Raw genomic sequence first — 27692 nt, 5'->3', positions numbered from 1 at the left:
CGTTTTCATTAAAGTATAGGTCGGTTTCCACTCGTAAACCTCTTGCCACTTCTCTAGCTTACATGTCCCACGTATTCAACCTCCAGCCCCTGTGTCCCTCAGACTTCCCACCTAAAGTGACCAACAAGGGGGAGTGATCTGATAGTCCTCTCGTGAGGTAATCTGCCCTTTGTATTTTACCTATCTCCCCAGCCGGAGCGAAGATGTAGTCTAAGCGAGAAGCCTCTGTGTGCCCCCTGAAAAGTATGAGTATTTTTTTTCCCCCGGGTGTCTCCTTCTCCACACGTCTATTAATCCCAAGGAGGTCGCAAAGTCATACAATGGGGTACCCTGACCTGTCGCCTGTCTCTCCCCTGATCTATCCAATGCTAGGTCCATCACATCGTTAAAGTCTCCTCCCAGTATGTGAAGAGAGGCAGAAGATATTAGTAGGATCCTTGCGATCTTCTCAAGAAGAGGGCCCTGCAGTCTCGGGGGGCATATGCACTTAGGAGTAGGATTTCTCTTTGTCCCCAGGAGCCCTCAACTCCCACAAAGCGTCTGTCCGTATCCTCCCACCTACGGGTGACCTGAAAGAGGGGGGGGGTCTTACGGATCAATATTGCTACCCCTCTAGAACCTGATGTGTGCCCCGCTTGAGAGAGCACTACATAGGGACCTCTAGTTAAAAAAACACATTTTTTACCTTTCAGGTGAGTTCCTTGTAGGAGCACTATGTCTGGTTTCTGTCTTTTGATATATTGGGAGACTAGACCCCTCTTGACTCTATCACCTAGTCCATTTACATTCCACGAAAGCACACTAAAGCCCTTCTCATTCTCAGGGAGTGTCACTCTATCTGTATGTCTGGGGGCCATCTTGAATATTGAATCTCTGCATTAAAACTTCTCGACCAATTGGAGCACATAGTGCCACCGTAATGGGATCTAGAGGGATTCTCTTTCCTCCCTTGGTATTGAACTGTGCGTGCCTGTTTCTGTGGGTTAGTTGTACAACTGAGCAAAAACAATATGGTAAACCACCATTGAAAACTTAACACCCCTCCCTACCTCCCAATGGTCCCTGTGAGCATGTTCCCACATATCCCAACTCTACTAGAGTCCGGAGGTCTGTAGCCCCACCTCCCCCCTTACCCCATCAACTGTGTAGAACTATGAAAAATTGTTCAAACCACCCTAATATGAAGGGGGAGTAGTCCTTTTGTAAGTTCAGGGTAGGGCAAAGACTGCTCACCATCCCCTTCAGTCTTCAGTCTTGCGCGTACCCCTCCGAACACCTGGGGGTCTGGGTGTCCTTCTCACCCTCAATTCTGTCTATGGCCTCCAGCAATGGGTGGGGGGGGGGCGTCTTTGTCTTTGCACTTCTCTAGTGTAATCTGGAAAGACTAGGATCTTTGAGTTCTCATGTCTGACCTCTCCCAGCTTACGGACCTCCAGTAGGATCATGTCTGTCTTGGTAGTTGAGAAAACGAGCTATCACTGGCCTGGGGGTGGGACGCCCGGGGGCGATCTCCCACCCAGTGCCCTGTGGGCTCGCTCTATTATGAAGCATGCCGAGAACTTTTCAAGTGGAAGGACCCGCTTTAGCCATGCCTTGAGAAAACCATTCATATCCGTCCCTTCTATTCCCTCAGCAAATCCCACAAAGCGGAGGTTATTGCGTCGTGCTCTATTTTCTGCTTCTTCCAGTCGCCATATTACATCTTTATTGATTACTTTGAGCTCCGATACCGCGTTCCGTAGGTCTCTGACTGTGTTTTCCACTTCTGATATACGGGTCTCCGCTGATCTAACCCTCTCCGCTACCTTGCGCAGATCCTGCCTGAGCAGTGATACCTCTGAATGCACCTCACCCATCCGTTCCTCAAGAGCTCCCCTGGAGGCCTGTATTGCTAATAGAAGCTTGTTATTGTCCGGAGCAGGCGTAGGCTCCGCCACCGACACTGGAGGGGGTCACTACTTTCGTATATCTGTCCATTTTGCCCTGACGGGCGGTTTAGGATCCTTGTCCCGCACCATCCAGGGTCAGTTACCGCCTTCCGTAAGATTTCCAATTTCGGAGGAGCATGGGTTTCGTGCAGGGGTCACTCATCCACCTCAATCAAGACAAACCACTACAGGGCCAATCCTAAAAGAGGTATCCAACACCCGATGATCAGTGCAGATTTGGATCACACCCTGTTTCCCTCCTTATGGGGGCGCCTTCTCTGGCCAAGCCTCTCAGTGGGGGGGGGGGGGGGAGATCTTAGATAAAGTTGTACTATCCAAGTTATCCTTCCTCAAACGCTCTGGCGGTGCATTCAGTATTCTCAATCACAGAACCTCAAAAGCCAGGTCTCAGACAGACCCTCCTGGGAGAATCTCCTCTTGTTTAGTGAGGGTCAGTGACGCTTGGACTCAAACCAGTCAAGCCGCCTCGGTGGTGGGGGGGGGGGGGGGGGCATGCGCGGCACACCCCCTTAAAGCAGGCACCAGTCGGACTCCGCCTGGGGAAGGCGACTCCTCCCCAGTCCTAACCGGGAGATCCCCCAAACAAGCCCCGCGATCACTGGGCCCGCCTTCACCTCCTGGGCTTCTGGGGCAGGCCTCTCTCTCCAGCCTCTAGCCTCCGCAACTCCCAGGCAGAACCACACCCGAAGGGGAAACCGGTACCCGGGGCCTTCAAATCAGGGCCGGCTCTGTCATATGCCGCGCTCGGGCTCACCGGTTCCGCCCTCCTCTCTCTCTCGGCGGTCGCTCTCTCCACAGGCCTGGCCCGTCTCCTCCATCCTGTCACGTGGGGTAAATCCCGGTCGTTTGGCTTCCTTCGTAGGATCGGGGGGGTCGGAAGGCAGGAGGACCCCCTCTCCTCACCGCAGTAATTCCCAGAGGGGCAAGACGTGTACGTAGGATCTTTTTTTCCAGAGACCCTCTCGGAGCTCTTCAAGATGCGTCCGACTACGGCGCCATCTTGGCTCGTGTAGTTCACATTTTTATTCTGCCAACGGTAACATATAGCATGGTGTTGGACCTGGCTTTTTGACAGGGACATCCCCAAACTTTTTTGCCTCCTTCCTCCTATTTTTTCTGACCTGTTGTTGTTGGCTTTTGACCTCTGGGCACTTTACCACTGCTAACCAGTGCTAAAGTGCATATGCTCTCTGTGTAAATTGTACTACTGATTGGTTTATCCATGATTGACTATTTAATGTACTTGTAAGTCCCTGGTAGAGTGCACTACATGTGCCTAGGGCAGGTAGATTAAATGCTACTAGTGGGCCTGCAGCACTGGTTGTGCCGCCCACCTCAGTAGCCCCTTAACCTTGTCTCAGGCCTGCCATTGCAAGGCCTGTGTGTGCAGTTTCACTGCCATTTCGACTTGGCATTTAAAGGTACTTGCCAAGCCTAGAACTCCCCTTTTTCTATACATAAGTCACCCCTAATGTGTGCCCTAGGTAACCCCTAGAGCAGGGTGCTGTGTGGGTAAAAGGCAGGACATGTACAGGGATGTGGAATTCCTTTCGCCCGACGTCCGGGACATCTTGTTTGGGGTCAAGGGCAACAAGTTTTTATGTTTACTTTGTCCTTGGGACAAGTAGGCCCAACCCCCTGCAGCACAAACCCTTTGGCTGCCTGTTTACAGAGAGTGGAACTCTCTGTAGTTAAGGTAATGTGTTTCCAAAAGATAATGCTGTTCGAACTTGTATTTATGGTTCATTATTTGAAAGCCTTCATTATTAGGGTGAGTGCTGTAAATAAATGTTTTAAGGTCACACTTCATTACTGACGTTGGTTCCAGTACAAAAAAAAAAAAAAAACGTGTATACACGTTTGAAAAGTTTAGGCTATGAGGCTAAGTATAATGCTCCCAGAATGCTCTCTGATTAGATGCAAATGAAGTGTCATTTAGTAAAATGTGTTGATGCATGCTAGTATTTTCCAAAAATATTTCTAATGGAAAATCAGTGTAACCATTTTCAACACGATTATGGGAAGCATGAAAATAAACAAACATTGACAAAGCCAACTGATCTGACATAGTCTTTTAGTTTCATCAATGCGTGTCTTGTTTTGACATGGCTTTTGTAACACTTTATTGTTGTGGGAGCTACCAGGCCCTCAACATTGTAACAAACACTGGCAAACCCCCCTTCCCCAAAAAGTTTTTGAACTCTAAAAGCACACGTTGCCACCAGCGGCATAATAAAGGCCCTGCAGCCGCCCTCCAGGGGGCCCCTTCAGCACAGCACCTGCCCTGAGTGAGTCTGGAGAGGGGGCTCCTCCATGTTCTTTGCAAAGGGGCACCCTCCAGTTTCGTTACGTCACTGATTGCCACTGTAGTTCCCGACACTGAACAAAACTACTTTGTGTGGCAATATGCTCCTTGTGGAAGAGCAGAATGCGACCATTCACAGTAAAGCCAGCCGAAAGAGAGAGAAATAGAAGTTTAATAAAAACAAAATGTCTTTGTTAACACCAGACCTAATTAGGGACCAAGACCCACATGTAGGTAGCTTTTTGCTTGTCGCACACATCGACTTTCGCTGTTTGCGACGTGCAAAAAGCACACTGATTTGCACAAACCCAGTTTTGCGATTCGGTAACCTGGTTACCGAATCGCAAAACGGGTTTGCGACTCGCAATTAGTAAGGGGTGTTCCCTTCCTAATTGCGACTCGCAGTGCAATGTAGGATTGTTTTGTGACCGCGGGCGCAAACCAATCGCAGTTTGCACCCATTTCAAATGGGTGCCAACACTTTCGCAAAAGGGAAGAATTCCCCATGGGACCCCTTCCCCATTGTGAATGTCACTGCAAAAAAATTTCAGAGCAGGCAGTGGTCCTGCGGACCACTGCCTGCTCTGAAAAAATGAAACAAAAACCTTTCATTTTTCGTTTTTGTTATGCATCTCGTTTTCCTTTAAGGAAAATGGGCTGCATTACAAAAAATAAACTGCTTTATTGAAAAGCAGTCACAGACATGGTGGTCTGCTGTCTCCAGCAGGCCACCATCCCTGTGAGGGCCGCCATTCGCGAGGGGATCGCAAATTGCGACCCACCTCATGATTATTCATGAGGTGGGCATTTGCGAAGCCCTTGCGAATCACAGATGGTGTCAGGGACACCATCCTACATTCGGATTTGCGACTCGCAATTTGCAGGTCGCAAATCTGAACCTACCTACATGTGGCCCCAAATTCTTAAAGAAAGTCACAAAAGTGCACCCATGGTATATGTCGTACCCCTATAAAATATTTGTGAACTGTATTTTAGGATGGGTAAATACGATGTGTAGATTTGCTCATGTGAAAATCTATTGAGCATTTGCAAGTTCATTTTCCCTCCAGCCACTTTCTTCCCAACCCTGGAAGAAGTTCTAATTCTGCCATTGTCAGGAGTAAATGTCCAACCTTTCTTATTATGGGAAAATATTAGAGAGAAGCTGGTAAAAATCTTTAAAACATGCAGGTTAGTAGGTTTGCAGACTCCAAGGCATTCCAGCCCTGGAACTATTGCTTACTGCTTCCTCCAGCCCCAGTATTCAGATCTGCAGAAAGGTGGCAAAATAAGGAAATTGCTACAGTAGGGATTGAAACTGCAAGTATTCAAGCCCTACTATGGTAGTAGCCCTGGCATAATCAGAGAGGCTATTATCAGAGCACTTACATAATGAGAGTGCTGCCATAATTTGTCGCCACACTACATGTCACCAAAGGGACAAGTAGATCTTTTTACAGGACAAGTAGATTTGAGAAGCAACCTGTCCCGTGGACAAGTAGATATTTTAATAAATTCCACACCCCTGATGTACCTGTGTGATTATATGTCCTGGTAGTGTAAAACTCCTAAATTTGTTTTTACACTACTGTGAGGCCTGCTCCCTTCATAGGCTAACATTGGGGCTGCTCTCATACATTGTTGAAGTGGCAGCTGCTGATCTGAAAGGAGCAGGAAGGTCATATTTAGTATGGCCAGAATGGTAATATAAAATCCTGCTGACTGGTGAAGTCGGATTTAATATTACTATTCTAGAAATGCCACTTTTAGAAAGTGAGCATTTCTTTGCACTAAAACCTTGTTGTGCCCTTCAATGTACGTCTGGCTAGGTTTAGTTGACAGCTCCTTGTGCATTCACTCAGACACACCCCAAACACAGGGTACTCAGCCTCACTTGCATACATCTGCATTTTGAATGGGTCTTCCTGGGCTGGGAGGGTGGAGGGCCTGCCCTCACACAAAGGACTGCCACACCCCCTACTGGGACTCTGGCAGACAGGATTGAACTGAAATGGGGCTTGGTGCATTTCTTAGACACTCTTTGAAGTCACCCCCACTTCAAAGGCACAACTTAGTACAAAACAGGGCCTCTGCCCTACCTCATCAGACACTTGCTGGAGAAGAAACCTGAACCAGAAACTACATCCTGCCAAGAAGAACTGCCTGGCTCCTCAAAGGACTCACCTGTCTGCTTTTCTACAAAGGACTGCTGCCTTGCTGTTGGCCTGCTGCCTTGCTGAACTCTTGTCTGGCTGTAAAAGTGCTCTCCAAGGGCTTGGATAGAGCTTGCCTCCTGTTCCCTGAAGTCTCAGGACCAAAAAGACTTCCCTTTTTCACTTGGACGCTCCGTGCGCCGAAATTTTCGACGCACAGCTTGTTCCGCGGGAAGAAAAACGCCGCACACCTACACTGATCAACGCGACGCCTTCGGGACGAACGAAACTTTGACGCACGGCCTCACAAGGACAACGCCGCCCGACTTCCAAGGAGAAATTGACGCGACGCCTGCCGTGAGATCGTAATTTCGACACGCAGCCCCGCAGAACGACACGCAGCCGGAAAACAAGCAGGAAAATCCACGCACAGACCCGGGACATCTGGTAATCCCCGCGACCCACAGAAAGAGAATGTCCGCGCGCTGGAAAATGACACACGACTTCCCCACGTGGAAAATAACGACGCAAGTCCGTGTGTGCTGGGGAGAAATCGACGCACACACCCTTTTTCCACGCACCTCTTCCTTTGTGGCCCTCTGAGGAGATTTTTCCACTCCAAACCAGGTACTTGTGCTTGAAAGAGACTTTGTTTATATTCTAAAGACTTAAGACCCTTTATATAACTTTTCAGTGATATCTTTACAAATTCATATTGCAACTTTGATCGTTTTGACCTGCAAATACCCAGATAAATATTATATATTTTTCTAAACACTGTGTGGTGTGTTTCTGTGGTGTTATATTATGGTATTGTATGATTCATTGCACAAATGCTTTACACATTGCCTTCTAAGTTAAGCCTGACTGCTCGTGCCAAGCTACCGGAGGGTGAGCACAGGCTGATTTTGGATTGTGTGTGACTTACCCTGACTAGAGTGAGGGTTCTTGCTTGGACAGAGGGCAACCTGACTGCCAACCAAAAACCCCTTTTCTAACACATGGGTAATAGGTCAGCCTACTTCAGCCCCTGGCTAACTTTATATTTGTGATAGATCGCAGTCTGCCCTTTCACAAGGAGCACATCCACCTACATAGTAGTTCTCTTAAGTCCCAGTGGCTACTACGGGAATGTGCCTTTTTGAGAGCATAATTATAGTTTTGCTTTTAGCCAAAGTTTTTTTAAGATGGATGAAGGACCAGCAGTTCCCCCAACAAAAACGTTTTGCAAAAACCTGGCCAAACCAGCGCTGGCAAAGCTAAAAGTCTGATGGTCAACAACAGACCTATTTTGTCAAGATCTATGTAGTCCTTTCAGAAAAAAAGTAAGAAGTGTTTTATCCCTGCCCCAAAAGTGGAATGGAACAACGTATTTGCAGCCCAATATATTTTTTTATTTCTTTTTTAAAAAGATGCATTTAAAGTGTGAAGAGTGCACCTTTTTGTGCATGCACCTTCATCTGTGCCACACTGATATCCTGTACTTAGCAACCTTTTCAGAAGTGTTCGCTTTGCACAAGCAGCTACAGACCAGCGTAAAATATGCATTATTTGTCATAAACTGGTATTAGTGGCTAGCCCTCATCGTAACTGCTTCCATTTGCTGGTGGAATCATTTTGTCAAAGTATAAAAGAACTGAGGATTCTTACACACTGTTTACTCTTTACAATTGTCTGAATTGGGCAACTGCAGAACGCATCCACTAGTATGAAAAAAAAAATGTGTTCCAGGCAGAATTTTGTGATTGTAATAGTATTTATATAGCGCTTACTACCCCTGACGAGGTGTTGAAGCGCTTTTTGGCGAGTAGCACGCTACTCCGGAACCCAAGAGGAATTTATAGTAATAGGATGAGGCTTGAAATGAGTAAAGGAGAGATGGAGGAGTGTAGAGTCTGTGGAAAGGGTTAGGGAGATCATGGTAGTAGGAGTGGTTTTGGATGAGTGAAAGGTGAGATAAACGAAAGAACATTTAGTAGGGTTGTTTGGGAGTTCATGGTAGTAAATTGAAGCCCCCACCCCCCCTCCAGGTGCTGCGCTTTTACCAAATATTGACAAAATGCTCTGGATCTCAATATTAAACCCAACTGGTCCTAAAGTGAGGGGGTGGCCATTTTCCACATTATCTAATCACACCCAGCTTAATTAAGTGTTCATGTTTTTGCAGAATTTGATCACTAAAGCTGCCTGAAAGGTGTCTTGGAATCCTTTACATACTGCATTCACCCAGCGGGCTGTAAGAGAGACAGATGTTGGTTTCCTTGTTACCGTGTGGAATGATATTTGTTTTGCTTAATTATTTCGCAGCTAATGTTTTCTGTTGACGAGCGCCACAGTAACGCCACGATGCAAACGTGTGTTCACTTTAAGTAACCTTCAGTGTGTGATTTCATATTTTAATATGTTGTCTTTAGCGTGCATTTTCCCCCCTCGAATCTAGTTGTGCAGTTTTCCCCTGCATTTTATACAGAATAATAAATAAAATGACCATTTACAATTTTATGTTTTGAAACAAAAGAAGTATTTTATAGAATGGTTAAACCAATTGGCTAAATAGGTGATGAAGATTTTTTCCGAGGAGTTTGGTCATATTCTCATAAATTTAACGTGGAGTTTAGAGATGTGGATCATGAAAGGCAGTGCGGCACAACTGTTAAAAAATTGCCATGGGTACAGGCATGCAAATATAAACAGTGATGTCAGCATTTTCCTAGTGATAAAAGAATATGCACCAGTGCTTTAGAAGTACAAACGCTACTATCCAGAGTTGGCAAAGCCCAGCTATGTTAAATCTATAGCTGACGAATTGCATACAGATTGAATAGTTACATTACATACAATGTGAAATAATATATGAAAGAGTGACCATCAGAAACAAAATGCATTGGGTGCCCTTCCTGTGGCCCTGTAATTTTGTTCTTGCCAGCTTCTGGGAAACCCTACTTGCATATTATCAATTTTCATTCTGTAGTACAGAGGTCTCCAACCTTTCCGGTAATAAGAGCTAACTATGTACACTGAAAATCATCCCGAACTACTAATATTAGAGTTTAATAGTGACCACTTCAGACAAGATTAAACTAGTGGGCACCGCAAGACTCGTAACAGTGATCACCTCAGTGCAGCAGGAACGGTTGCCAACAATAATGTAAAAATGCTCTGTGAATGTCATTACATTGGCACCAAGTTATTCATTTATTAATGCTAGTAATATATCTCCGTGTCACCTGATTTATCACTCAGATAGCTTTAAATCCATTTTGAAAGTCTTCAAGCATCTGCTTATGAGTTCTAAAACCACACATTTTTGTCTTGAATACACATTTTTAAATTTTTATATAAATATGCAAATTCAACCAAGTAAAATCTTCTCACTTACTAAGCTAACTGCACGCAGAACTACTTAAAGGTGGGTAGATGGCCTCCAGTAGCTCACAAGCTACTTGCTAGAGAAGCCTGCTGTAGTATTTACTTCTCTTATTTGCCTGTATGTATGCCTTTCATTTTATTCTACCTTTTGCCTGTTGCACAGAGTCCCATCCATGCCTGTGATGTGAATTTAGTCCAGTCAGTACTGAAAGGAAAGCCAAACTCACACTGGGAAGGAACAACCGCGTACCATTCATCGTGCTGGTGATAAAATTCACTAGTGGAACGTGCAAGCAATTTACATATCACTTCCAGGCCATGTCCTTGGCACATCTGTGCGGGCTAAGTGGCTATGGTAAAAAATTGTACCTAACAGGCACTATTGAAATTCATTCTGTTTAAATATTGAAGAACCCTGTCCTACTTGCAAAGTAAATCTTCTTTTAGGAAGAAAACTATGGTATGCCGTCCTCGTTTAACACTAGAGTCCTAAAGCACTCCACACAGTGCCTTTTATAAATCGTACTCTCTATATGTTCCTATACTCTTACCTATACTTCTCTCTCGACTCAAGATTATTCTGGGTTACTTTTCCCTTTTGTATTCCTGTGCCCTATAAATGTTTCCCTTAACTGTCTAATGCTGTACATGGGTTACTCTATCTCGTTAATATCATCCCTAAGCCATCTCTGGTATTTTTGATCGTATCCTTCAATTTACTGCATCTTTGCCTGCTATACTGCACGAGGAGGGACTTGGAACAGGTTGGGGGGTTCTTTGAACTGGCCTTCACATAAAAGGACGCCTAGGAACTCCTCCTTGTGAACTGTGAATCTCCCCAGTCACTTGTCCACGATTTCTTGAACGCGACTGTGATTTTCAGGTGCTTGGAAGGCATGGGCGGTAGATAAACCTTTAAACAGTAGCGATCTAAGGTGTTTGCAGTAGATTTAGCACTTAAATATTTTTACATTTTGTAACAAAACAGAGAGGGTACCCCTGGGTAGGCAAAATGGAGGGTGTATTACATAGCTCGAGATTGCAGGCAGGAGCAGATATAACATAGTTTTAGAGAAAAGGGATTTCACGTTGTCAGTAGCAGTCTCTTGAAACTCAACTAAAAAAATAGCTCTTAGTGATCAAAATATACATCCTATGAGCAAAGTTAGAAATGATTAGATCCTCATTAGTTTATTTTTATCACTATACTCATTAGTAAAGCAATGCTGGAAAAATTAGATACCAAGATCAACAGGATGAGGTAAGTACTTTTTGAGTTAGCAATTTTACAATTACAGTAAAGACAAATGTCAAATCTGAGGCCTGAGCCTCAAATGCAATTATGTTTTGCTATGGGGAAAACATGCACTGCACATGGTCACTTGCAGACGACTTACCGGACTGTTCTTCAGGACATTAGGTAAGTAGGGGGCTAAGGTCTTTAGAACCACCAGCAGTTTTAAGTTACCTTCCCTGGTGTCCCTGGGTGCAGAGGTGCTCCTAGCGGTAGTAGCCTCGGACACTATGCGTTGAAGTCAATGGGAGCAGTACTTGTAAGAAAAAAGTTGCAAGTGGGGACTAAGTGACCAGTCCAGCTAAATCCAAATGGTGATTGCGAGGGGGGAGTGGACTCAGTTCTTGAGGATCTGAGCTCCGCAGAGACACTGTCTGTTTCACTAACCTTGGCTGGGGTGCTTGGGTGTATAGGTGTTTTGTTCATTGGGTCGGTGAGTCGGAGGCACTTTCGGTTCTTGGATCACCTACAGAAGAGGGGATAGAAACGCAGCAAAATAACTTCTGGCATGGACCCAGGCTCTGTTTAAGTCCCTCGACGTGCAGGTATGTTTTTTTTTGGTGGTGGTGTTCTGGCTGAAAACAAGCAAGCCTTGGTGCTTGCAACTGGCATTGGTACCCCTGGGTATTGGTGCAGGGAGGTTCCGGGCAGACTCAGCCTCTCGAAGTTGATGGGGCTGCACTCCTTGACACTCGGGATCCTCCTCCTGGCGAGATGCACCCTCAGCAGACCCAATAGTCTGCAAAATGAGGAACTGGGGAGTCACGGTTGGTGTCTACTTATGCAGAGAAGTGGCTTTTCCGCTCCATGGGAGAGGCTGACTGGTTGGCAAAATGCCTCCAAGGCAAATCAGGACAAATTGGGTCTTTGCAAGTGGACGGGACTAGAGCACGTAGGCAGGGTTTGGCACCAAGGTCCTCAGCTAGTCCACAGTTCTTGCGTTGGTCGGCTCTTCTTTGTTCTTCTTTAGTCATTCAAATCTGCGTTCCTTATGTCAGAGGGCCTCCTTCGTGGTGCATATCAAGCAGCCCACCTTAGAGGTATGACTTGCCTGGTGGTGCAAAAAAGAACATATGATGGACGGAATGCTGAACAGTGCAACATTCACCCGTAGTCTCAGAGATCTGGGTTTAGTCCATTATTTTTTTGCTCACCACGCCACACTAGTTTGGACCCAGCCATATCCAAATCAGTCTTTACCCTGTTCCCCATGGGAACAGTCCAGCCCGAACTGCCAAGCCAGGTCCCAGGGGTGTGGAATTTATTAAAATATCTACTTGTCCAGGGGACAGGTTGCTTCTCAAATCTACTTGTCCTGTAAAAAGATCTACTTGTCCCTTTGGTGCCATGTAGTGTGGCAACAAATTATGGCAGCAATCTCATTATGTAAGAGCTCGGATAATAGCCTCTCTGATTATGCCAGGGCTACTACCATAGTAGGGCTTGAATACTTGCAGTTTCCTTATTTTGCCACCTTTCTGCAGATCTGCATACTGGGGCTGGAGGAAGCAGTAAGCAATAGTTCCAGGACTGGAGTGCCATTGAGTCAGCAAACCTACTAACCTGCATGTTTTAAAGATTTTCACCAGCTTCTCTCTAATATTTTCCCATAATAAGAAAGGTTGGACATTTACTCCTGACAATGGCAGAATTAGAACTTCTTCCAGAGTTGGGAAGAAAGTGGCTGGAGGGAAAATGAACTTGCAAATGCTCAATAGATTTTCACATGAGCAAATCTACACATGCGTATTTACCCATGCTAAAATACAGTTCACAAATATTTTATAGGGGTATGGCAGATACCATAGGTGCACTTTTGTGACTTTCTTTAAGAATTTGGGGCCACATGTAGGTAGGTTCAGATTTGCGACCAGCAAATTGCTAGTCAGAGCAACTCGCAATTTGCGAGTCGCAAATCCTAATGTAGGATGGTATCCCTGACACCATCTGTGATTCGCAAGGGCTTCGTAAATGCCCACCTCATGAATAATCTTGAGGTGGGTCGCAATTTGCGATCCCCTTGCGAATGGCGGCCCTCACAGGGATGGTGGCCTGCTGGAGACAGCAGACCACCATGTTAGTGACTGCTTTTCAATAAAGCAGTTTTTTTTTGTAATGCAGCCCGTTTTCCTTAAAGGAAAACGAGATGCATTACAAAAACGAAAAATGAAACGTTTTTGTTTCATTTTTTCAGAGCAAGCAGTGGTCCGCAGGACCACTGCCTGCTCTGAAAAAATGTTTACAGTGACATTCACAATGGGGAAGGGGTCCCATGGGGACCCCTTCCCTTTTGCAAAAGTGTTAGCACCCATTTGAAATGGGTGCAAACTGCGATTGGTTTGCGCCAGCGGTCACAAAACAATCCTACATTGCACTGCGAGTCGCAATTAGGAAGGGGTCGCAAACCCGTTTTGCGATTCAGTAACCAGGTTACCGAATCGCAAAACTGGGTTTGTGCATCGCAGTGTGCTTTTTGCACGTCGCAAACAGAGAAAGTCGCTGTTTGCGACATGCAAAAAAGCTACCTACATGTGGGTCTTGGTCCCTAATTAGGTCTGGTGTTAACAAAGACATTTTGTTTTTATTAAACTTCTATTTCTCTCTCTTTCGGCTGGCTTTACTGTGAGCGATCGCACTCTGCTCTTCCACAAGGAGCATATTGGCACACAAAGTCGTTTTGTTCAGTGTCGGGAACCACAGTGGCAATCAGTGACGTAATGAAACTGGAGGGTGCCCCTTTGCAAAGAACATGGAGGAGCCCCCCTCTCCAGACCCACTCAGGGCAGGTGCTGTGCTGAAGGGGCCCCCTGGAGGGATGCTGCTGAGCCTTTGTTATGCCACTGGTGGAAACGTGTGCTTTTAGAGTTCAAAAACTTTTTTTTTGCCATTGTTTGTTACAATGTTGAGGGCCTGGTAGCTCCCACAACAATAAAGTGTTACAAAAGCCATGTCAAAACAAGACACGCATTGATGAAACTAAAAGACTTAGAAAAATGTCAGATCAGTTGGCTTTGTCAGTGTTTGTTTATTTTCATGCTTCCCATAATCGTGTTGAAAATGGGTACACTGATTTTCAATTAGAAATATTTTTGGGAAATACTAGCATGCATCAACACATTTTACTAAATGACACTTCATTTGCATCTAATCAGAGAGCATTCTGGGAGCATTATACTTAGCCTCATAGCCTAAACTTTTCAAACATGTGTATACACGTTTTTTTTTTTTGTACTGGAACCAACGTCAGTAGTGAAGTGTGACCTTAAAACATTTATTTACAGCACTCACCCTAATAATGAAGACTTTCAAATAATGAACCATAAATACAAGTTCGAACAGCATTATCTTTTGGAAACATTACCTCAACTGCAGAGAGTTCCACTCTCTGTAAACAGGCAGCCAAAGGGTTTGTGCTGCAGAGGGTTGGGCCTACTTGTCCCAAGGACAAAGTAAACATAAAAACTTGTTGCCCTTGACCCCAAACAAGATGTCCCGGGCGTCGGGCGATAGGAATTCCACATCCCTGGGTCCGCTCCTTGGACTGGAATCAAGCATATAAGCTTACATGTATTTAATTGTAAAAAAGCTTGCAAGGCATTTGTAAAGAATGAAAGAGATGAGACAATAAAAGCTCCCTTGATTAGGAGTATGCAGCTTACTTAATGGCTGAGTTTTGCTTTATATTAGATATGTGACTCCTGCTACTGTGGCTGTCATTTCTTCTCATCCAGCCTGATAGCCTGGTGTTCTTTCTTAGCTTTACACAGTAAGTTGGGAAGATGCTTAGGAGCATCTCCCTAATCTCTTGTATCGGAACAAGACCATAGCATTCTTAGAAATCATTGGCCTGATTTAGAACTCTGAGGACGGGTTACTCTTTCACAATGGTGAAGGATAGCCTGTCTGCCAAATTCGAAATCCCATAAAATGTAATGAGATTTAGATTTTGGCAGATGGGATATCTGTCACCATTGTGACGGTATAATATATCCGCCGAGTTCTAAATCAGACACTAAGGCCCTCATTATGAGGGTGGCAGTCTCATGACCGCCACACTCGCGATGGCGGTTGGAGCACCACAGACAGGGCTGTCTGACCGCCCTATTATGACCTCGGCAGAGGCTGGCGAAAAGGGAGTATCGGGGGGGGGGGCCATACGGGCCCACGTACTTGGCACGGGCCCCCATGGACAGCCCCGTCGCACTTTTCACTGCCCGGATTATGGGCAGTGAAATGCGCGACTGGTGCTGTCGCACTCTACGCATCACAACATTGCCGCCGGCTTGAGTACGAGCCAACGTAAATGTTGTGGGGAGTTTTCCGCTGAGCCAGCGGGCGAAAATGCTGTTTTCGCCCACTAGCCCAGCAACAACTTCTAATAGGGCAGCCAGCATACCGCCAGCACTGGCGGTATGCTTGCTGCAGCTGCTTCGGCGGTCTTGTTAAAAGACCTCTGAACCCTTAATGGTGCCCTAACTCTTGGAGTGCAATTCTTGGGACTTAGATTGTGTTATGCAGACATGCATATTTTTGGTGAATGGAGCTCAATAACTCCGGACCATCCCTGTAGGTTGTGGATGATGGGAATAAGTTGATTCCTCATTTTGTTTATGCATTTTCTCCAGTGTTGCTTGGTTTAAGAAAGCTCTACGCAAAACAGGTGGTTATATCACTTGTTATGCTAAACTATATGTATTTGTAAAGGTCACTATTACCCTCAAGGGTATCCTGACACTGAGCAAGTGTGGGTTCCCACTCCTTTCTTAGGTAGGTTGGTAAAATGCAAAGACAGGTCTTCCGCTTCTTGCGCAATCCAAGAAGATGAGGGGAGGCTCAGATTTGGAGTGGGAGCGATGTAAGAGAATGCCCATCCTCCTGGTCTGGTTCTGTGTATGCCTGAGATGTGTCCGAGTAGTAGTCCTGTGGAGTGGGGGGGGTGGCGGGGTGGTGAGGTGTGTGTTTGGTAGGAGCAGGTGCAAATGCTCAGGGAGGTGGGGCCTTAGTTGTGAATGGCCTTGAATGTATGTGGCGGGAGTTTGAAATGAGCATGTTTGTGTATCGGGAGCCAGTGAAGCTCCCTAAGGTGTGGTGTGATGGGGGTTCTGTGTGGAGGTTGAGGATGAGTCTGGTGGCATAGTTCTTGATGGTTTGTAGACTTTTAGCGACTTGCTTGATCATCCTAGCACAAAGGGAGGGGTTGGGGCTCCCATAGTCCAACTTGCTGTAGAATATGGCATAAATAACAGTTTTTATAGTGTTTCCTGGGAGCCATTTAAAGGTCTTTCTCAGCATCTTCAGGGTACGGTGGCAGGATGCAGTGCTTTTGTTGACTTGTGCAGTTATGTCCTTTCTGCTGTTGATGATTAGCCCAAGGTTCCTTGGGAGGGTTGTGGGTCCGAGATAGGCCGACCACCTGCTGGAGTCTCATGGTGAGATGTTATTGCTGAAGTTCACTTCTTCTGTCTTGAGCCAGAGACAGTTGTCTTTCATCCAGTTAGCGACTTTGGTCATGCAGCTGTTGAAAATGTTTCTTGTCCGAGAGGGAGAGTATGAGTTGGGTGTTGTCTGTGCAGGAGATGATGTTTATGTCATGGGTGTAAATGATGTTGGCCAGAAGGATCATGTGTGCATTGAAGAGGATGGGGCTGTGAGATGAACCTTGAGGGACTCCACAGATGAGTTTGTGGGCTTTGAGAAGTAAGGTGTCAGGCTCACAGCTTGTGTTCTATCTGTTAAGAAAGAGCAGGATTAGCTCCAAGTAAATCCTTGGATGCTAATCTCATGCAGGCACCTGGTAACGATGGGGTGTGAGACCGTATCAGATGCTGCAGAGAGGTCCAGGAGAATGAGGGTTGCAGTGTCTCACTTGTCCAGGATCTTGCGGATGTCGTCTGTTACAGCCACAAGTGCTGTTCAGTACTGTGGTTGAGCCTGAATCAGTACTGTGTGGCGTTGTGGAGCCGGTGGTTTCTGAAGTGGTCAGTGTGGCATCGGTTGATTAGTTTTTTTTATTGTTGTTGTTTTTTAAGGCCTTTGCCAAGTATGGTAGAAGGGAAATGGGTCTTAGTTGAAAAGTGTGGCTGGGTCAGTGGATGGTTTCTTGAGCAGGTTTATGATGTTGGCAGGTTTCCTGGTGTCTGGGAATGTGGCTGAACTGATAGAGGCATTGAGGATAGCTATTAGTACTTGACTAATCGGTAGGAGTCTTTTAATGAAGGCATGGTGGGGGCAAGGGACAGATGGAGTCAGAAGTGGATAGTCTTTCTTTTAACAGCGATTTTGACTGTAGTGACAGCAGGCAGGGAGGTCAGAGTTTGTTCTTCAACCATGATGGGCTTTTGAGTTGCGACAGTGACTGGGTCCTGTTGAGGGTCAAAGTTACAGTATATGGAGGGGTTTTTGATACAGAGCAATTCAGAGATCCTATAGCAAAGGTCTTGCTATGGGTGATGATGTTGGAGGCAGCAGGAGGCGTGATGAAATTCTTGCTGCTTTTAGTGCTGGTGTTGATTCGATCTGCAAGAGATGGGTGCTTTGTGTTCTATTGTTTCGTCTCTGGTAGTGGTAGTCCTAATGTGCAGCTCTCCTTTATTTGAGGTGGTTTGTCTTGTTCTCCAGTTGCTTGCAGCGGCATTTCATCAGCCTGAGTTTATCTGTGTACCAGCAGGCCAGGGGTAAAACTCCTGCCTCTGAGTAGCGCTTGAGGGACGCCCGGGTGTCTGTTTATGTACATGCAGTGATCCAGTTGTTGAGGTTTTTGATGGCTTTCAGCAAGTAGCTGGTGTGATCAGAGATGCTTCTAAGATGCTTTTCAACTGTGGCCGGCGGTTCCAGTTGTGGTATGGATATACTGAAACAGACAAGGATGTGGTAGCAGTTGGTGGCTTGTCTATAGGGGTGTTGGTAATTTAGGAAGAAATCTGGTCCAATAGGTGTCTGGTGGGGTGGATGCATTCTTTAAGGTGCTGGGTGATGGCAGGGCTTCTGAGGGTTTCTTTAAGGGCTGTAGAGTTTGGGTCGTGTGGTCTTCTAGGTGTAAGTAAGGTCATCAAGGAGTTGATGGTGAGGGGTGTGACGAAGTCCGTGATGTTGCTGGTAAAATTAGTGCAGGTTCTTGGTGGTCTGTGTACAAGGGTTCTTCCCAGGGAGAAGTTGACTGTGATATGTATGTTGAATGTGAGGTGTTCCATGTAGTCACACTTTTTTAGCAGCCTATCATTTCGTTTAAATGGCTCACAAATAGTAATCTTGTGCAAAAGTCCAAAAATACATGGCTATTATAAATGGCTCGTTTAAGTTCACAACCTGAGGAGTAGCTGTTGATAATTCTTATTTTTTTGTCTCTGGCAGGCTCTGACAGTGTTGGCTTTTATTTTATTTTTATTTGTTATGTTGTTTCCTGTGCAGGATGGCACTCAAACCCTAAATTCAATGAAGTTTAGTACTCTGGTGCCTACTAGAAACATATTCACCCTTAAAATAAAAATCTATTAAATAGATAAAAAAAGATTATTGGAAATATCCTACCATATATTATGTAGAATACCACTTGCATGCATCAAGATGATTGCAAGATGCAAAATTGAATGGTTGTTGAAGTAAGGGCTCCTCACAACTTACAGTGCCCGTAGTCAAAGTTTCATGCATTTCAGTTAGAAATGACTCACCACTGCCAAGAAGGCAGACCTGGCCACTTGACATTTACACTATGTATTTTTTATTTACTTTATTTTTATATTTGCCAGAGGTCTGTAATTGAATATATCTGTCTTTTTGTGTTCTTTTCCTTCTAAATGGTGAAATACTGAAGTAATGCACCTCATCCCTTGGGTACATTGACAATTTTGGTAAAACCTTGTCGTCCTTGCTTGGCAGTACTTATCCCGCTTACATGACTCATTCTAGCATTTATTCCAGGAGTTAAATTTGAGTGGGAAGAAATGAAGTAACTCCACTCACAGCCACCGTTCTATTAGCCTCCACCTTCTCTTTCAAATTCAGTTTCATGGCACAAAGAAGAGATTCACTGACTCACTCCAGATTTGTATCTTCAGATGTTTTGGGCGGGAACAAATTCTGTTTGCCTGAAGGGATGCGAATTACCAAGATAACTGGATATTGCCACTGGAAAACAAGTCTCTATCCAAGGAGAAACCCTTTTCTGGACAGCTCTAGCAGACTCCCTAATGTCACATGCAGGTTATCTGAAAATCAATGGTCAGCTGTCCCCTGCACCAGGGGCTTCGTCGAACGGAGAAAAGTATGGATCGCTTGTTGCCCAACTTGTGGTTGCTCTGACAGTTATTGGCAGGGTAGTTTAGAGGTCTTTTGCTTGCAACATAAGTAGTTTGAAGCAACATCAGCTTTGAAAGCTTGGACTTGAGCAGTCATTTTTTAGGTCCAGCTTGGAAGACCTGTTGTTAGGGGTATAGGCAATTGGTCCCGCCTGCCGTTGCATGCCGTTGCATGCCACTTCCAAAAGGTTGATGGCAGAGTTGCTGTTGTAGTGCTGCCTCCTAAGTGGTTTGGCAGCCGATACGTATTTTCCTGTACTTGGCTGAGGAGCACCAGCCAAGTACAGTTTACTTACACCTCAAATGTTTTCTGTTGTTTGGACGGTCTATTTTTCTTTGTTTTCTTCCTCTCGTCTTTGTCAGTGAGCACTCGGGTTCATGAGTGCGGTTTGTTTTCTGCGTTTGCTTATCTCTTGGTCCTTAGTTTACATAAGCAATAATTACAAGTAGTTGTGTTGTACCTTTGTTTTGTACTTTTTTTTTGTTGCTTTATATCACAAGAAATCGACCTAGGAATGAATCCTCAACAGCAGCTGTCCCGGCCCCAAAATCATAACCTCTTCCACCATTTAATGTGTATTTAAATTCTCTCTTAGCTCAAACTTTAGTTTTTACAGCTGAGTGTTTTAAAGAGTGTTCTGATATCCCTGCTTGCTTTGCAAATGTGTAGTGGTCTACATGCTCCCCAAAGGATAATTGCTGCAAGACACTCGCAAGACAGTACTAATTTAGTTTTCTCCACAGGGACTTCTAGCCACCACCAGTGCTTCTGCACCTTCTGCTAATGAACGAACACTTTCTGTTAAAGGTTTAATATATTCACGGAAACTCATCCCATAATGCTTTGCAGGCATTCGTTTTACAACACATGTGCCCATAACTCGGTCTATGGTGGTTCTAGGGGAATGGGACCACCCCCAAAACATTCAGAAGGATGTGCTCTTTCTCTTTAGGTCATCTTGTGGGTCACTCTAGGCAAGAGTGGACCCTAATATCATAACCCATTCCACCATTCAGTGCACATTTAAGCTTGTTCATTGCTAAAATGTTTGTTTTTACAGCTGAGAGGAGTCTGTGTTATAAGAGCCTTGTTTGTAATAGGCCTGAAAATGTGTAATACACTATGCCCTCAAGGGGCCTATTTATATGATTACATTGCAATATTCTTTATCACTCTTTTTAATGTGCTTATGCCCTCTAGGGGCTGGATATATGTTTATATAACCATGTGTCCTTCAAATGCTATTTTTACTGTGGTGCTCTGTAGGGGTTGTTCAGGCCATTACAGTCTAATGCTACTTGTATGAAGGAATGCACAAGTACGGTTTATTTCTGATAAAAGTTTATTGTGCTGCATGGCAAAATATTTATAAGGTCCCAAATACGAGGTTGTCATTATCATTTTCAGCACCAACGGCTCTAACTCTGGCTAATGTGAGACCTATTGCATTGCAAATGCTTGTTCTTGTATTGCAGGCATTTATCTGTGCCGTACTGGGAGCTATGCTGAAATCTCTAATAAAATAAGATAGGAGTGTTGACTGTTCTCCACTTTGTATTTGGCCTATAATCTAAAAATAGCATGGCTTTTTTCATTTCCTAAATATTTGTTTTATTTGTAATGCAGCTTGAAAAAAAACAAGAATGGGAAATGATGTGCAGAGTCAAACCAGATGCTGTCAAAGATAGAGAAAAAGAAAGAAATCTTCAGAAAATTGCCACGAGGTAAGATTAAGTGTGTGTTTGTATCCTCCATACAACCACGTCAGCCGCCTGCCACACAAGACCAGACTGTTAATACATGCTGCCGATTTTCTAGTTTTAAGAGTGATTGAAATGTGTTCTGAGATGGAAATGTTTGGGCTAAATGCAGTGTTAAGCAAACACATGTCTTCGTTGTTAGTGCTGCAGACTTCTCAGGTGTTAAAATCGCCCCAGAGTAAATTCATTACCCACTTTGTGGTTTTGCCCCTTTGAGCTTTCCAGTTTGGAATTGGGAATACCATGCAGAGCTAAATTCACTGGACTTGAATTATGCATTTATTGTATCCTACATTCCTGGTAAGTATTACTTGGCAAAAGCATTTTTGGGGAAAAATAAATCACAGATGTGAACAACATAATTCCAAAAACAGGATGTGAGGTTGGGGGGCCTGAAGGTTTTTGCTCCTGAACACAGTATTCCTGTGGCACTTGGAATGTATGCGGTAGAATTAAGAACGTAAGAGCAAGTATATACTTGTTTCCAGCCCTTCTTTTGAGACCACTGGCACCAATGAATACATGTATGAACAAAGGGACGTGCATAGGACATCGCCTCAAAGATCTTTCTTTCTGAAAGAAGAACACAAATAGAAAAGAGTTCTCTGTTGAAGGAGGTTTTTCGAATTAATGTGACAGATCAGAACTTGAGATAAGACAGATACCCGATAATCTGAAATATTTAAAAAGTAGAATAGTAAGAGAAAAAAATGTTTGCTTCCTCTATTGGTTTAAGCAAATTGAGTTCTCGCATCAATTCTTCATGTGTTCTCCAAGTTTTCTGAATTTGTTGTTGAAATCCAGAGGTATAATTAATTGAGACACAAGGCATAACTTGCAACCATTATCTGTTCAGTCCTGGCTCCCTCAATTAATGATACGTTCGAAATTTACTAGAATGTAACCAATTCTAGAATTACTTTGATAAGGAAATATATTGAAAGTAAATTTTATGCTCTTACATTATGTTCTCCTATTATATCTTTAAGGTCATATCGAGAGGATAATGCCAGTATCTGGTGGTGTGACTTTGAACCAGAAAATTGACACTTAAAATGTTTATCTAGCAATCATTCATGGGCAGGTTAAAATTGTCTCCAAAAGTCTGCTGGGGAATTCAGCATCTTCTTATTTTGACAGTCAGTAAGCCAATGTTGATATAATTAGGTGCACATACATTTATAACATACATTTTTCTGTTGTTTTTGTGATGCGTGGTCCCAAATCACTTTTGTTTGTCATCCTAGTCTAGCATGATAATATTCAGGTTAAACTTCTTCGAAATTGTAGTGCTTACTCACTTTTATTTCAGCCTGGATAACAGTAATTACTTCCACCCAAAGTCCTCCCAGAACAATAGGCACTTTCAACAGTATTTTAGTTTCTGATGGATAAATCTACCTATGGATTCAAAACCTTTTGAATACTCCCAATGTGCCCAGCAATTAGGCTGAATTTTTTTCTTTCTAGCTCCCCACGTCAACGAGGCCATCACAATGGTACGGCTCCGCATGCGACTCTGTCTGATGTAATCGGAGCCATAAGAAGTCCTCATTGGCGTGCTGATGCCAGTTTATTTTTTTCACGCCTTCAATGCTAATGGTGTTTCTGTCTCTCCAGGTGGTTACACCATATCGAAGAGCTTCTTTGGCAAGTTTTTCTTCGTGCAACAATGTATCTGCCGAAGTAGTCTGGCTTTAAGCCTTGTAGAGAGTGTGGAGGTCACTTGTTAGTTACTAACCCTCACGAAAACTGCCTCTGGTGCCTAAGTTCTGACTTGGACGTCGGGTGAAGCTCTTCTTGCCAAAGTATGAACCCAAAGACACTTAAAGAAAGGGAGGTGAAGCTGCTCCTGGCAAACGCTAAGAAGAAGCAGGGCTGTCAAGGATCCAGGCCTCGATAGGAGTCGTCCCACAGGTCTTCAAGGTCGGCCAAAAAAAATGGCATTGCAACAGTTCATGGCATCGCTCATCCCGAGATACCAGCCCTCAGTCTTTGTCTCTGGCTTCGAAATCTCGTGGCTGTTCGATGTGGGACGTGAGTCCTACTCTATCTCCTCCTCAACCGAAGTCGCCAGAGATGTCACCATCGACGTCTTTGGTGTAAATCCCGGCGTCGCCCTCAAGTCCTGTGGCACAGTTTTCTCCTGTAACTCCGACTCAGGAGATGGAAGAACAGACAGGCCAGGTCCAGCTTCCACAACAACAGCAGGAGTATCCAAACTTTCCGGCACGGGGACGGATCCAGCCAACTTCCTAAATGCCATGTATAGCATTTTTAATAGAGAGATGGCTCCCTCTGTTGGCCTGTAACCTCGGAGGCTTCCCGGTACCGTATAGGCAGGCTCCTTTCCTGCCTATGCCTCCCTATCCATGGCCGTGGACAGTGCCGAGAAAGATACCATCTCTTTCAGGATTGTTGGTGCCGGTTGCGCTGATTCCAACATCAGACACATCTCGTATGGCGTCAGGTCAATCTACACCTGCTTGGAGTAGGCACTGACCAAGGAGTCACCGGCTTCGCACCAGGCTTCCTCGATGTTGGCGTATTCACTGTTGATTCCGTGGCTAGAATCCAGGTTAAGGTCGAGGAGGGAAACCTTGAGGCTCTTCGAGCAGCAGCAATACTTGGAAGAGCAGCAGGACCACGAGAAAGGAGAGTTTCCATTGTCTTCCCACGATTTTGAAGGTATTGAGATAGTGAGTGGGTTGGGCACTTCTCCTGAGTAGGAATTGTTGTCCCTTGGGGGTATACTCTCTCCGGAGGTTACCTCATATCATGGGGTAATCAGGAAGGCAGCAGAACTTCTTGACTTACCACTGCCCACTAAGGAATTAAAATCGAACATCTTGACCAAGATTTTTCACTCTCCTTTGGCTGCATCGGAACCTCTCCTGCCATTTAATGATGCTTTGTCGGAGGCACTCTAGAATCTGTGGTGGAAACCCGTTAGTACTCCTGCATTTTCCAAGTCCATTGCCACTAGGTATAGAGCTGCACCAGGTGACCCACAGTTTGAGTCTACACCAGACATTCATAGGCTTCATAGTTATCTAGCGCTGCATGGGATTTCTTTCCCTCGACTCCTACAGACTCTGAGTCAAAATGAATGAAGCAGTCTGTGAAGAAGATCTTTTCCTCAGGAAGCATGGTGTTGAAATCAGTGAATGCTGCATGTCTGTTGGGCAGGTAGATTTGTGCACTGATAGATTCTGCCAAAGAGGTTATTCCTAAACTGCCGCAGGATTTGCAGGCTCATTTTACGTAGCTGATGCAGGACAGTCGGGCAGCAGCAAAACAGGTTATTTAATTGGGCCTGGATACTACGGACTCTGTTGCAAGAGCTATGGGGACTTCAATTGCAAATAGACGACATGCATGGCTTAGAGTCGTGGTTCTCCCCTGCTGTACAGTCCACTTTAATGGACCTTACATTTGACGGGCCCACATTGTTTAGAGCCAGGGCAGATTCAGCCTTAGAGAGGTCTAAGGAGAGTAGGGCCACCGCCAAATCTGTAGGTCTGCAGACACTGTTCTCATCCTACAGACCTTACCGTAGGTTTAGGGGGTTTGGCCGCAGCTCCTCCTTTCATGGGAGGTAGCAATTCCAAAGTCAGTAGTCTGCCAACCCCCTTTTTAAATCCTACAGAGGTCGTGGAAGACCTAGGCAGTGTGGTACGGTCCATCAGCCTTCCTCCTCCACTTCATCCTCTGCTGAAAATCTTTCAGGGAAACAAGCCTAGTTCTCCCTCCTCTCAAGAGCATGTGTTACCCATAGGGGAGGGTAATTAATTTCCTCTAAAAGTGGGAGTCAATAGCAACAGACAGTTGGGTGTTACACATTGTAGGAAGAGGGCGTGGCCTTCCCTTCCAGGAGTTTCCCCCTCTTTTGTCTCCCCAGCAAACTTTGTGTTCGGAAGAACATCTACTGCTGCTTCAGCAGGAGGTACTAAATCTGCTTTTAAAGGGTGTAGTGGAGTTGGTTCCAGAGCAGGAAGGGGTCAGGGATGTTATTCAAGGTACTTCCTGATCCCCAAAAAGGATGGTAATTTTTTGCCCCATCCTGGACCTGAGGATTTTGAATTGGTTCCTCAAACAGGAGAAATTCAAAATGATGACCCTAGCATTGGTGCTTCTTACGCTGGACAAGGAAGACTGAATGGTTTCTATCAACTTTCAGGATGCGTATTTTCACATCCTCATTTGGCAGTCACACAGGAAGTATCTCTGCTTCACGGTAGGAACGCAACACTACCAATTTGCGGTCCCTTTTTTTGGTCTTACTTCTGCACCTTGAGTCTTCACGAAGATGATTGCAGTGGTTGCAGCGCATCTCAAGAGGTGGGGAATACCAGTATTCCCGTATCTAGACGATTGGTTGCTAAAAGCCAAGTCTCCAGGGTTGGTGCAGAATCACCTGCAATTGACATGCATCTATTGTTCAATCTTGGGGTTTCAATCAATGTCCCCTAATCTCACCTGGATCCCTCTTAGTGCATCCTGTTCATAGAGGCGGTACTGGACACCACAGTGAATCGTACCTTTTCTCCTCCACAGAGGATTCAGGACATTTGAGCTATGATTACATTGTTTGAGAATGGAGCGTTTGTTTCAGTCCTAAAGGTCTTGTGTCTGCTCAGTCTGTTCTCTTCCTGCATTCTGTGGGAAACTCATGCATGTTAGCACGAGGGCCCTCCAATGGTGCCTCTGCAAGCATTGGTTTCAACACATTGGAGATCTCGAGGATTCTATAATAATCTCTAGAAGCACTGCAACGGATCTTTAGTGGTGGTCTGTGTAAGGAAATGCCTCCTTGGCATGGTTACCCCCTGACTTTTTGCCTTTGCTGATGCTATGTTTTGAATTGAAAGTGTGCTGAGGCCTGCTAACCAGGCCCCAGCACCAGTGTTCTTTCCCTAACCTGTACTTTTTGATTCCACAATTGACACACCCTGGCCTCCAGATAAGTCCCTTGTAACTGGTACCTCTGGTACCAAGGGCCCTGATGCCAGGGAAGGTCTCTAAGGGCTGCAGCATGTATTATGCCACCCTAGAGACCCCTCACTCAGCACAGACACACTGCTTACCAGCTTGTGTGTGCTAGTGAGAACAAACTGAGTAAGTCGACATGGCACTCCCCTCAGGGTGCCATGCCAGCCTCTCACTGCCTATGCAGTATGGGTAAGACACCCCTCTAGCAGGCCTTACAGCCCTAAGGCAGGGTGCACTATACCATAGGTGAGGGCACCAGTGCATGAGCACTGTGCCCCTACAGTGTCTAAGCAAAACCTTAGACATTGTAAGTGCAGGGTAGCCATAAGAGTATATGGTCTGGGAGTCTGTCAAACACGAACTCCACAGCACCATAATGGCTACACTGAAAACTGGGAAGTTTGGTATCAAACTTCTCAGCACAATAAATGCACACTGATGCCAGTGTACATTTTATTGTAAAATACACCACAGAGGGCACCTTAGAGGTGCCCCCTGAAACTTAACCGACTATCTGTGTAGGCTGACTGGTTCCAGCAGCCTGCCACACTAGAGACATGTTGCTGGCCCCATGGGGAGAGTGCCTTTGTCACTCTGAGGCCAGTAACAAAGCCTGCACTGGGTGGAGATGCTAACACCTCCCCCAGGCAGGAGCTGTAACACCTGGCGGTGAGCCTCAAAGGCTCACCCCTTTGTCACAGCACCGCAGGACACTCCAGCTAGTGGAGTTGCCCGCCCCTCCGGCCCCGGCCCCCACTTTTGGCGGCAAGGCCGGAGAAAATAATGAGAATAACAAGGAGGAGTCACTGGCCAGTCAGGACAGCCCCTAAGGTGTCCTGAGCTGAAGTGACTCTAACTTTTAGAAATCCTCCATCTTGCAGATGGAGGATTCCCCCAATAGGATTAGGGATGTGACCCCCTCCCCTTGGGAGGAGGCACAAAGAGGGTGTACCCACCCTCAGGGCTAGTAGCCATTGGCTACTAACCCCCCAGACCTAAACACGCCCTTAAATTTAGTATTTAAGGGCTTCCCTGAACCTAAAGATTTAGATTCCTGCAACTACAAGAAGAAGGACTGCTGAGCTGAAAGACCCCTGCAGAGGAAGACCAGAAGACACCAACTGCCTTGGCCCCAGACTTACCGGCCTGTCTCCTGCCTTCCAAAGAACCCTGCTCCAGCGACGCTTTCCAAGGGACCAGCGACCTCTGAATCCTCCGAGGACTGCCCTGCTTCGAAAAAGACAAGAAACTCCTGAGGACAGCGGCACTGCTCCAAAAGAACTGCAACTTCGTTACAAGGAGCAGATTTAAAGACCCCTGCAACTCCCCGCAAGAAGCGTGAGACTTGCAACACTGCACCCGGCGACCCTGACTCGACTGGTGGAGAACAACCAACTCAGGGAGGACCCTCCTGCGACTCTACGACTGTGAGTAACCAAAGTTGCCCCCCCTGAGCCCCCACAGCGACGCCTGCAGAGGGAATCCCCAGGCTCCCCCTGACCGCGACTGTCTGAACTCCATTTCCCGACGGCTGGAAAAGACCCTGCACCCGCAGCCCCCAGCCCCTAAAGAAAC

The 27692-nt window shown here is 45.5% G+C and overlaps 1 protein-coding gene across 1 annotated transcript in view; it reads left to right on the top strand.

The window, feature by feature from the left end:
- RRP15 (ribosomal RNA processing 15 homolog) overlaps nucleotides 1-27692 on the top strand; it is a 120139-nt gene that overhangs the window by 18754 nt on the left and 73693 nt on the right. The window contains exon 3 of the mRNA XM_069233881.1: nucleotides 20992-21089. Within this exon, the coding sequence (XP_069089982.1) occupies nucleotides 20992-21089 (98 nt within the window). The remainder of the gene's footprint in view (nucleotides 1-20991; nucleotides 21090-27692) is intronic.

This window comes from Pleurodeles waltl, chromosome 5 (genome assembly GCF_031143425.1).
Source record: "Pleurodeles waltl isolate 20211129_DDA chromosome 5, aPleWal1.hap1.20221129, whole genome shotgun sequence".
NCBI classification, from domain to species: Eukaryota; Metazoa; Chordata; class Amphibia; order Caudata; family Salamandridae; genus Pleurodeles; species Pleurodeles waltl.
This window is presented reverse-complemented; position numbering and strand designations above follow the sequence as displayed.